At 37.8% G+C, this 12,369-nt stretch overlaps 1 protein-coding gene across 2 annotated transcripts in view; it reads right to left on the bottom strand.

The window, feature by feature from the left end:
* Window positions 1-1,776: 1,776 nt before the first annotated feature.
* Window positions 1,777-12,369, bottom strand: part of sirt1 (sirtuin 1) — a 37,924-nt gene continuing 27,331 nt past the window's right edge. Inside the window, exons 7-10 of one of the 2 annotated variants that reach the window (XM_076973914.1) lie at window positions 7,990-8,173; window positions 3,406-3,629; window positions 2,970-3,330; window positions 1,777-2,812 (exon numbers count right to left, since the gene is read on the bottom strand). In XM_076973914.1, the coding sequence (XP_076830029.1) occupies window positions 2,535-2,812; window positions 2,970-3,330; window positions 3,406-3,629; window positions 7,990-8,173 (1,047 nt within the window). In that variant the 3' untranslated portion in view covers window positions 1,777-2,534. Of the gene's footprint in view, window positions 2,813-2,969; window positions 3,630-7,989; window positions 8,174-12,369 lie in introns of both variants that reach the window. The other variant, XM_076973913.1, reaches the window with a different exon arrangement.

Here is a 12,369-nt window from a genome sequence, read left to right as displayed (position 1 = left end):
GGACATCATTAGGCAGCATGGGCTGCAGTTTCACTGCTATGCTGATGATGTGCAGATTTATATCTACACCAAACCTACCCATAGCTTGCCTCCTCTGACCTTGTTGATCTTTTTAAATTAGCATATGGATGAGATTTTTGTTATATTGTATTTTTATGCATATTTATTTGTATCTCTTAATTGTATCTTATTTTCTTGTGTTGTACAGTGTCCTTGGGTGTCCAGAAAGGCGCTTTACAAATAAAATGTTATTATTATTAACATTAACAGAAATAAACACTTGAAATAGACCACTTTGTCATGAATCTATATAATGTGTGCATTTCACTTTTTGTATTGAATTATTTAAATAAATTAACTTTTTGATATTCTAATTTATTGAATGCACCTGTAAGGCTACATTCTTGAGTCAGACTGAGAGTGCAATAAGTGTTTCAAAAAGTTGTTGAATGTGGAAACGTTTAATCAAAACTGTTGAGAAAAGTATAATAGCAATTTTAGCAGAGGCTTGTGCATAAGCAGTTCTTTATCACAAAATTGTACGTCAGCTGTACCACTAATAAACACCTTCAGTTACACAAATGAAACCACAATTAAAAACATTTATTTTGGATATAAGCCAACTAATTTGGAAACTATGAACTATGAAGTTTTGTATGTTCATGTCCCATTAATGTTTTTAAGCCCTCTGCAAAGATCATTAAAACCCTCTGAGGTCTGCTGATGCATAGTCATTGATGTTTTTATTAATATCTCTATGCAAAGACATCGTAGCAACGTGGTCCAAAGAATTTCCTGAATCTGAAGTCTGCCCTTAAAATTTTGTCCATAGTAGTTATGAACCAATGAATAGGGGTTTAAAATCATGCCTACATTTGATTCGTACATTTGTCACTAACATTCACACCTGCCACTCAGCTCAGATATTGGGAGATTCATGCATAATTTATTACAACATTACCAATACATAATCATGACATCTCTAAATATTTATCCCTCATAGAGGATGGCAGAAACCTTTCTTTGCTCATTCAAAAATCTGTCTAGCTAGCTAGCTGAATTGGTTTGCAAAATGTGTCCAATGTTCTGTGGGGTTACATATGCAGGATAGTGTCTTTATTACCCTGGTTCTCAGCTATAGACCTAGACTCCAAACACTGTGCATTTTGTACCTTCTAACAAAACTCAATGGCTTGAGAACTACCATATTAGCCAAGCACAAAGAACTTGTTTCTGTTAGTTATTTTTTGGAGAAAATGTTTTGAGCCTCACATTGCATGCTCCAACCTCCTGGAATGACTAAAGTGTTGGGCCATTCAAGGTTTCCCACTTAATCTATGCGTTTGGTTCAAAACAGACAAGTCACCAAGTGTCCAGATGGAAATTTAAGAAAGTCTTTACTATCCCTTAAATGCACGTCTGTGAAAGCATACCAAACAGAAGGAAACTATTTTTATGAAAGTGATATTTTTAAATATATTTTGTCACTGAGGTGCAACTCAAATGAAACTTTGCTTTGCAGTACTCAAATGAACCAATTCATGCTACGTGTGGACCCCCACCTGGAGGCAACTACATTTTAAAAAGCTTAAGTACCAACATCCAAGACACTAGGTGTCAGTACAAAGGCCATTTCATAATGTGAAGATTAACTGGAAAAAAATACTTCTTGCTCCTTTAAACAAATGGAAATATAAACAAAACATATTGCAATATGGTGGGTGCTAAATGTGAAACACTTTTAAAAAATAAAATAAATGTTAATAAAGCAGAAAATGCTCTTTGGTCTAGAGTGACCTTCTTTCCCTTCTTTTAATTAAAAGTCTCAATTTCCACCATCTCTTTGTATTGAAACATTGATCATTAAATTTCAATTTTACACTTAAAAACTGCAAACATATACAGAAAGAGAAAATGAAAAACGAAAGACCAATTTAATGAGCCAACTTTCAACTTTGCAAGTTCTTTCATGCAGAAATGAAAATTACAGTGCCCCTCCAAAACCATTGCTAAACACTTCCAACATGCTGCAATAAAAGAGGTAGTTTGCTTTAACTGGTTGTATATTTCCTTTGTCCACATGTTCCATTAACCTAATCTGGACATAAACATAAACCGTGTGGAAGTTCATCTCTGTCAACTGGTAAAACATTTGTCCTGCTCTAAATGTTTAATAATTCTAATGCTGAACAATTGTTTTGTTCTTATAGCTCTTGACCTTGTTGGTCTGGGATCAGACCATCATCGTTTGGTTAATCAATTTTTACTCAAAAAATGTGGATAAAAATTGCTATTATTCCAAAATGATAGCAAGTATATCCAGAAATAAACTTCACATTTCTCATTATCCTTCAAAACTGCTTGAATAGGGAGAAAATTTGCTATTCTGATCTAAATTTGATCCCAAAGTGTCAATTTTGGAGGGCACTGTAACAATATAAGAAAGGGCTAAGAGTACAAAAATATACTATGTCTAAAACAGTACTGAGCACATTAAATACACATAGTGCTTATAGACAAGTTAACAGAGTGGCTTAAATGTCTGTGGTAGTGTGCAGACTGTCCGTCATATTGTCTGAGGAAAGGCATTTATTGTCACATATTGTCCGCCTGACATCATTTTCTCCATATCCCAAACTCTGTCCTGGTGCACAATCTGCCTCTGCATCACTTTCTTCTTCCTCCAAACCATTCTCACTACAGCATGAGCCCTCACTGTCACAGGAGCTGGACGTCTCATCGTCTGAACAGGAGTACACCTCAGCTCCATGGAAGATGTAGCGATTTGGTGCTTGAAATAAATATTGGTGAGCTGCAAAACAATCAATATTACCAAATTTTAAGTACTGTAATTATCTTAAGAATTAAACAATAACATTTGAATAACCGTTTTTGTAAACAAATCTAACAAAATAATTTGTCATTTCACATAAATAAATAAATAAATAAATAATAAAAAGAGAACTTACCCCCAAGCCGTTTACTGATTGGGTTTCGATTAATTTGACTTGACCAGCATTTTTTCCAAACTTCATTGTTGTGGTTTCTGTGCTTTTTGATCTCTTCAGTTTTAGGTTCTAATCTATCTGGTATGTCTCCCTTTTGGTACTGTTTATTTAAACTAGCATCATCTACCTCTATTGCTGCTTTCTCACAGGTGTCTGAGCTCCCCGGACATGGGCTTTTTTGGGGGGTTACATTTGGGGGAATGTCCCTTTCTCCCAACAGTGATGGTAAATTTGTATTGAGGTTTCCAGACTCCACATAGGATCTTGCCTCTGTAGCTGCAGAAGGGGATAAGTTGATTTCACCATCTCTGGGCAACTTTACCTTTGGACAGGAGAGTATACTTGTAATAGTTTGTGAAGACTCATTAGCCGTCTCATCTGTATCCTTGTTTTGTACCTCAAATGATTGGACTTCAGTGTACTTTTCCGACAGAGGAAGTTTCTCTGTGATCTCACTAAGTGGTGAGGAGTTGTAGCAAAACTGTTCAAAGTCACCACCAAGCTGATGACACAGTTCATTGACAATAACATCACAATCTCCCAGCAACTCTACATCGAAGTTCAGGTGGGGCAGTGGCTCACGGTTGATCAAAACTTGAGGCACCTCATGGGGAATAGAACCTTAATGGAAGCAAAGAAATGATCAGTACTCAAATCCGTAATGCACATGTATTGATAGGCAAACTTGACTCAACTTTGTTATTCTCAAAGAAATACAGTTTGCCTCTAAAGACCAACAAAAAGTCAAATAAATTGGGATGAATACCCTGATCCACAGCAATCAAATGCAAGGATCTAGGGCAGATGTTCTCAATGCTTGACATCAACTTAGCGATAACTGAGATTAGATGGCAATAAATCTACTAATTCACATTATCTTAATTTACATGATCTTCACATTATCACCAGCCAATTATCCACCCTTTTTAATAGCTGTTTACTACATAATAAAAAAGTTTTTTGTGCATATTCTGAAAGAAAACACTAAAGTGACAAATATTTTGTAGATCTGAGCAACAAACAGATGTAATGATTGTAATGAAGGCTGAAGACAGCCACCCCACTCAGGACTTGAATCAAGGGCTGAAAGGACAAGTTTTGAGTAAACATTTAACAATTCTAAGACTCTCTCTATCACAATGATGTACATATAAGCAATTCAGAAATGTATTACATTGCCAATTACCCTTTAAAAATTGTGAAAAATGCAACAAAACAATCTGTTGAAATGCCACACGACTAACTCACCAAAGCTAACAAAACTGAAATGTTAATTTCTTTTCATGCTAGTGTTGCACGGTATACCGATACTAGAGTAGTATCGCGATACTTTGTCATTAAAAACGGTACAATACCCAATTTGCTTAGTATCGGTGCTATAGGACTGAGTGTGTTTTTTTTTTTAAAGAGTAAAAGTATTTCCAAAGAGTGCCACACGGGGGCAGTGTGCGCGTACAGCAGTGCAGCGCTTGCCTCCTCTCTGCAGAATAAGAAGAAAACGTGTAGGATGGCTGTTAATACAAGCAATATTGCAGACCGTCCTCAGCTTGTTGAAAAACTACATGCACGAAGTGAAATATGGAATTAATTTGCATACATTTCAGACAGTCATGGCAACCCCGTGGAGACATCAAAACCGGTCTGCAAACGGTGCTTTAAAGCTGTACCAACCAAAGGAGCTAATTGATTCTTTTTACATAAAATGCGCTTTCGTTTGACCCACCCAAGCTGCCGTAATGCACAGAACATAAAAGCAGATACAGATGGAAAACCGAAGGACATGAACAAGCCAGTTTGCAAGCGGTGCTTTCGGAACATTTCCGCGCGGTAAAAATGATGTAATCGTGGTCGCGCTGTCGATTCGCGAGGTCGTGGACCTCTCGAATTTTGTAACTTGGCGCGCGCCGCAGCGCAATGAACATACTCATGTTTGCAAGGTTCATACACCATAACAAGTTGGAATTCAAGCATTTGTACGTCACTTTCAAGATCGATTTCAATATTTCCCAGCACGTTATATTTTAGTTAAATATTTATACATATACTCAAAATTATTCGCTTTTTTTATCATATTGTTTACTTTAACCTAAATTCCAGCACTTTTCAAACCTGAAACACAAAGCAACATTAAAACAGGCATGAAAACGGGTCAGGGGTTAAAAAGGTGAGAAGACCGGGGGGCGGGGCATGTGACATCATGGGGATACGGCGACGGGTCATTGACATGTGACGTCATGGGTATACTGCGACCGGGGGGTGGGGGGTGGGGGTGGTGGCTGCTGGTGTACGGGGATACAGCGACAGGTGATGCCAAATTTTACGGCCCGTAAGGTGACATCATGTAAAAAATATAATAACGCGTGGCCACGACTTACTAATGCGTGCGAACAAGATAATTAAGTATTACTTTATATAAAGCCAGGTTTACCTTCCTTGGGCAGTCAGTTCGCGAACATCCCTGGGATCTGCTTGCTTTGCTGTGAAAAAATAAACTTTGTTGCCGCGTGTGAAAGGCGACATTAGTATCTCGTTCCCACGCGTTAATAAGTCATGGCCACGCGTTATTTATTTATTTTTTACATGATGTCACCTTACGGGCTCCGTAAAATATAGTAAAATCCATAAAAAAAATTTTTTTTGACTGTCATGTCAATGGATTCAATGTATGGAGCCAGATCTGTAAACGCAAGAAGCCGCTTTCGCCATTCCGGATGGCTCAGTCAAAACCATTACGTCTTAATGAACCAATAAATACATCAGCGGCGAAAATGATTGTAAAAATACCAGGGTTCACGTGTTTTTATGTTCTAACATGAGCTAAAGCACAGGGTAGACTCAAACGACAAGAGTTTACAACTTCATCTTCAACCTTTTCAGCCCTGGTGCGAATGTGATCCTCACATGTCCCTGGATTCACCAGTTACAACTACAGACACACTAGAAAAAAAAAATCTTGTTTCTTATTTTATGTCACCGTTAACTACACGGGGTTGACGCGAACTTAATAGGCCCATCTATCTACCTATTTATCACAAGAGCTTATGGCTAGATCTGACAGTGTTCAACGCTGTAGCGAACGGCAGTAACTTTGTTTTACCGCAAAATATGAAAACGATTGAAACCATTAATAACCCAATTTAATCCACCCAATAAAAAATGTACGATCTGGTAAATGTAGTGGTAAATGTACGATCTGGTAAATGTAGTGGTAAATGTACGATCTGGTAAATGTAGTGGTAAATGTACGCTCTTCTGCCTTGTCCCCGGTGTAGCACAAGGTCCTGCTTCTCGTCCCGCTTAGCAGTAAATGAATAACATGAATGAAGAACGTTCGTATAATTGAAACGCTATTTGGCCTCTATGAAGGTTCTGGGCGGAAACTGCTGGCCACTGCCATTGAAATTGCCAATTTCGGAAGTGCTCTGTTTGCTTATTAAGTCAATATGATAATTAAAATATATACATATAATCTCCCGACCCCCCCCCCCCACCAAAAAACTCATCGGATCTACACGATTCACGTAGGTCACCCTTTTCAACTTCAAAACGGCGAATTTCGCCGAAAGGTGACAGATTTTCATGCCTGTTAAAATTGGTCAGGTAAATGTTCCTTCCCCTGTTTTTGAGGGGTGTTTCTTTATACTACCACATATCGTTTTGGACAACACTGCAAAGAATGTGAGACGCGGGAAGTATAAACGCCTCCACCATTGGAGCAGGGTCGCGCGAGGTGTGCGGACTGGCACGCTACGGTCACTCGCGAAAGTATGAACCTAGCTTAACACAACGAATCTGGCCAAACACCTGAAGGCACGCAGATTTGTACAAAACATTCCAAGAGGTTGGTGATTATTCCCATTTCTAGTATTATAGCACACAAAATTGTGTCTGATTATGGTATCCTAGCAAATGTTTGTCATATTCTTGGTTTAAGAGCCGTAAGTGCGACAGCATACAGGGAGGGAAAAAAAAAAAAGAGTGATCGTACTACAACAGATCAATCATCTATGAATGTTGAACTCTAATACTGAAGTTTTAGTTACTTAAAGACTTAAATTTACTTAAAGTTGTTTAAAATTTACTTAAAATACACTTTTTGCACTAGCCTTTTTTGACTTCTAAATGTGAATTCCAGAATGCAATATTATTTATGTTAATTTATATTAACGTGCAATTATTAATTTTTCTGTAGGGTAGGGACTATACCTTTTATTTATTTGACATTTGTGAAACAAAATACAATATTCATTTGTTTATAAAAATAAAAAGGCTTTAAAATGGAAATGAGCACAGTATCTGACTTTGGTATACAAAATGGTATCGAATTTCAATATTTTTTTAAGTATCGTATCGAAGTTGTAATTCTTAGTATCGTGACAACACTATTGCCTGCATCTAGAGAGAACATTAAAATCACCGATTGATAGCAAACCTGCACACTTGTTCCTCAACTCATACAATCTACCATATACATAATGAACCTGCTGAATCGTATCTGTTATTCTGTTTCATATTAGCTTCAGGTTTATTCTGTTTCATAGTGGCTTTAAACAGTGAATTCTAGAATACATTAGGCTTTACCACTTTCAGAAGACTGCCAACATTTACGAACATTGGGGAACTTCTAATGGCCACAATTTCTCTAGTGATTTCCTATTCAAGCACTATAGTAAAGTGACTTCATACTTCACTGATATCACAAATACAGGGAGTTGCAATACGTTTTAGTAAGGTTACTGGCCATGCTAACCACAAAGATTATCATCTATTCAAGCTAGCTTTGTTTGCATTCATCTGAAATAAAATATATGTAGAAAATCTAAAATTCTGAGCAAGGGGAGAGTGCAAGTACAGAGTTATAGCAGATGTGGAGAGAGTATACTGTATTCTCAATATTGTTAGAAGGCTTGAAACAAGACCCACATAAAAATGAACAAAATGAATGACAACATTCATAATGTATATCCAACTTAAAACATACTTGGGATAAGAGCCACTGGTCGCACTTTCAAAGATGATCCGATGACTATGAGGAGGTCCACCTCATTCTTGTCTTGTTTCATGGCTCTGTGAAACAATTCAGGAAGATTCTCTCCAAAGAAGACAATGTCTGGTTTCATAATAGCAAAAGGGACATCACAACACCTTGGGCAATGAGGAACAACCTGTAAAAGAATTATACTGGTTAAAGCCATTTTACAAGGGGGAAAGCACCTGTATCTCAAAAATCTCCACAGATTTCATGAAACAGTTCCACTTAGTCACTAATGATAACACGATAAAATTTACAAACATTTTTCACAATGTAAATTTGCCATCCAGTATCCCACTTCCCAGAAGTAAAGCAATTAGTGCCTATTTTGTTGGTAATGACAGAGTGCATTGAGAGCACCGACCCCCACTTCCGGAATAGTTAAAAATTCAAGAATCAAATTCTTCCGATTCTACAGAAACCACTACTTTAACTTTACCAGGGTACCTTAAAGGGCATCTCCTTCACAAAACTGCCAATTAAATGGTGAATTTACATGCACTTATTCTTAAAATTGAAAGAAAGCAGATGGTCACTAATCCAATTAATTTGTTAACATTGTTATATTGTTATATGCACTGCAGCAACTGTAATGTGAAAACTGACTCTAAACAAGTCCAATCCAATTTCTTATTTGCCACATGCGAATCAACTCACAGAAAATTTAGTATATGATACTTTTTTAAAATCCTTGAGCCATTTAATGGCAGATGAAAACATCAAATTGTTACGTTTCATGTAAGCAATTTTCCTTTTTTCCAGCTGTTCAAATAATGCTTGCACTTTCTGGTACATCATCTATCCAAGTATTTTTTCATGCATGTGCAGTACATGTACTTAGGAATGTGATTACTGAGATGAAATCTCAATGAGACTTTAAAAATATAGCCTTAAATCAGATACAAGTTGGAGTGTGAACTTCAATAATATGATCGCTGTGGAAATCATTAACTGTGCACTCAAAGTTTCTTCTTTGGCTCTCAATCAAAAGTCTCTAGTGGTTTCAGAACTACTATCCTGCCTGCAGCCTAGGTACGCCAGTGCATAAATCTGCTCCCAACAAACCTTTAAATGAAAATAAATTAGAAACATTTACATTTATTTAATTACAAAATAGTGACCTTAATGGCCCCCAATTACACTAACAAATGAGTACAATCCAATGCAACAACAGTTTGTGGAAAAACTGTTTAGGACTCGAAATCAACCAAGAGAATAAACAAAAAAGACATTTTGCAACATGGAAGGTAAACATGGAACACAGCTCAAGGTAAAGTACAACAGCACTGGAATACTTTGTTTATTCTGTGACTGTACCTTAATCTGTAAAAGACAAAGTAACAAGAAAAGTAATGTAATCAGGAAATGAGCAGAGAGGGAAAAATGTTCCAGAACATACAGGTGCTGGTCATAAAATTAGAGTATCATGAAAAAGATGATTTATTTCAGTAATTCCATTATACAAGTGTTAATTTCTTTTAATTTGATTATTATAACTGAACCAAAGAAAACCCCAAATTCAGTATCTCAGAAAATTATAATCTTACTTAAGACCAATATAAAAAAGGATTTTTAGAAATGCTGGACAAATGAAAAGTATAAACATGAAAAGTATGATCATATACAGCACTCAATACTTAGTTGGAGCTCCTTTTGCCTGAATTACTGCAGCAATGGGGCATGTCATGGAGTCGATATAGAATTTCTTTGGGGTTAAGGTCCGGGGAGTTTGCTGGCCAATTAAGAACAGGGATACCATGTTCCTTAAACTGGGTACTGGTAGTTTTGGCACTGTGTGCAGGTACCAAGTCCTGTTGGAAAATGAAATCTGCATCTCCATAAGGTTGGTCAGCAGCAGGAAGGCTGAAGTGCTCTAAAACTTGCTGGTAGAAGGCCGAGTTGACCTTGGCCCTCAGAAAATACAGTGGAGCAAAACCAGCAGATTACATGGCACCCCAAACCATCGCTGACTGTAGAAACATTACACTGGACCTCAAGCAACGTGGATTCTGTGCATCTTGTCAAGAGACAAGGTCCCAGGGTCTGGAGGGAGACCTCCAGACCCTGGGACCTTGATTTCCAAATGAAATTTTGTAAAATGCTAAATTTTATTAATCTGAAAACCACATCTTGGACCACTGAGCATCAGTCCAGGTCTTTTTCTCCTTGGCCCAGGTAAGACACCTCTGGTGCTATCTCTTGGTCATGAATGGCTTGACACAAGGAATGCAATAGTTGTAGCCCATGTGCAATGCAAATGCAAAATTTACTTTCATCAGAGAACATAACTTCGGACCACTCAGCAGCAGCCCAGTCCTTTTGGTCATTAACCAGGTGAGACGCTTCTGACATTGTCTCTTGTTTAAGAGTGGCTTGACACAAGGAATGCAACAGCTGAAACCCACATCTTGTATACATCTGTGTGTGGTGGTTCTTGAAGCACAGACTCCAGCTGCAGTCCAGTCATTGTGAATTTCCCCCACATTTTTGAATGGGTTTTGTTTCACAATCCACTCCAGGGTGTGGTTATCCCTATTGCTTGTACACTTTTCTACCACATCTTTTCCTTCCCTTCAAGCAATTCTTGATTCAATAATTGTAGTCATACTTTAGACTTGGTCTTATCATTTGGTATTACCATATCCAGTTTAGCAGTACTTCCTCAGAGCGAAGCAGTTTCTGACCACAGCCTCATAACGTATGAGTTGCGTTTGAACGTCTTCATCGGCCACCCCGCTACCAAATTACACAAACTATAACATCTAGTACCATAGTCGCGTTCACTGATATTTTACCGGGTCTGACATACATTGATCCACCTGTAGCTCCAGAAGGACTAGAGCATTGTACCGAGCACGTCGAGACTTCTCTTCGTACAGCTCTAAACAAGGTTGAGCCGTTGCGATATAAGAGAGCCACTGAGAGAAGAATCACGCCTTAGTACAATGATAACACGCATAGTCTCAAATGAGCTGCGTGAATCCTGGAGCGTAAATGGCGAAATCCTAAGTTAGTAGTCATATCCGTTCAAAGCTTTAAAAACCATCAGCACTACTTTATACAGGATCCTGAAATGCCCTGGGAGCCAATGCAAGGATGCCAAGATAGGAGTAATGTGATCCCTTTTCTTGGCTCCAGTTAATAATCTGGCTGCTCCATTTTGAACAAACTGTTCGTGCATCCCAATATACAGTGCATTACAATAGTCCAGTCTAGAAGTAATAAAAGCATGGATGACTTTTTCCATATCTAAAACATTAAGAAATGACTTCAATTTGGCAATTGTTCTAAGCTGGAAGAAACTGGCCTTGATCGTTGCATTTATTTGTTTGTCGAAAATTACTTCAAGATTTTTAACGTGTGTTTTTAAAAAAGGGACTAAAGAACCCAGATTTGTTTTAAAAGTTTTGGTTAACATAGAGCAGGGCTATTCAACTGGCGGCCCGCAGGGCAGAATCGGCCCTTTAATGAATTTGTACCGGCCCGTGGCCCATCTCCCCCATAAATAATAATAAATATTTGATAAACCACCATAAAAATAAATAACATTTTATTTGCAACATTTTACAACACTGTTTGACGTTTTACGGCACGTCGTGTCTCTGTGCGGCACGTTTCCATGGTTTCCAAAACAGACTCACTTGAGAAGCATGGCGCTGTCAAAGAAGAGACGCAAGATTGATACCGAAAACAGACAATATAATAACGACTGGACAGATAAATATGCACACATACCCCGAAGGCAATCCTATGTGCCTGCTCTGTTACGAGTGTTGTGCGGTGATAAAGGAGTACAATGTGTGGAGGCACTTTACTACTACTCACTCTCACTTTGACAATGAATATCCACCAGGTTCTGGTGATTGTCAAACAAAAATACAATCACTTATTACAAACTACAAGCGATGTTTTGCACTGAGACTGTTACTTGTTACTGTGATGCAATGGAACTTGAAGTCGTTATTTATTTAAATTTTTCTTTTTTGCACTTTAAGCCAAAAGTAGGCTTTTTTTTCGCTAAAAACAGATGTTACTGTTGTGACTCTGGTGAAGATGATCTTCTGATTAATAAAATGGAGAAAATTTTAATGTAGTGTTTGCTTCAATTTTACATCCACTATGATAGTATTGGTATAGGTCTGAAAATTGTCTGGCCCACAGGTCAGAGCTCTCTGCCAAATCTGGGCCCGTATTTATCACTTCTCAGTCTCACTTTAAGCGAAGTGTAGAAGTAATTATTAAGTGTCAGTCTCAGAGCTGATTTACGACACCTGGCTGTGCCGCAAAGCTGATCCTGGATGACGTTGTTTCAAAACCCCCTGCAAGAAC

This window comes from Brachyhypopomus gauderio, chromosome 15, assembly GCF_052324685.1.
Source record: "Brachyhypopomus gauderio isolate BG-103 chromosome 15, BGAUD_0.2, whole genome shotgun sequence".
Classification (NCBI taxonomy): Eukaryota; Metazoa; Chordata; class Actinopteri; order Gymnotiformes; family Hypopomidae; genus Brachyhypopomus; species Brachyhypopomus gauderio.
Note: the sequence above shows the minus strand (reverse complement) of the source record. Positions and strands in the feature narration are given on the sequence as shown.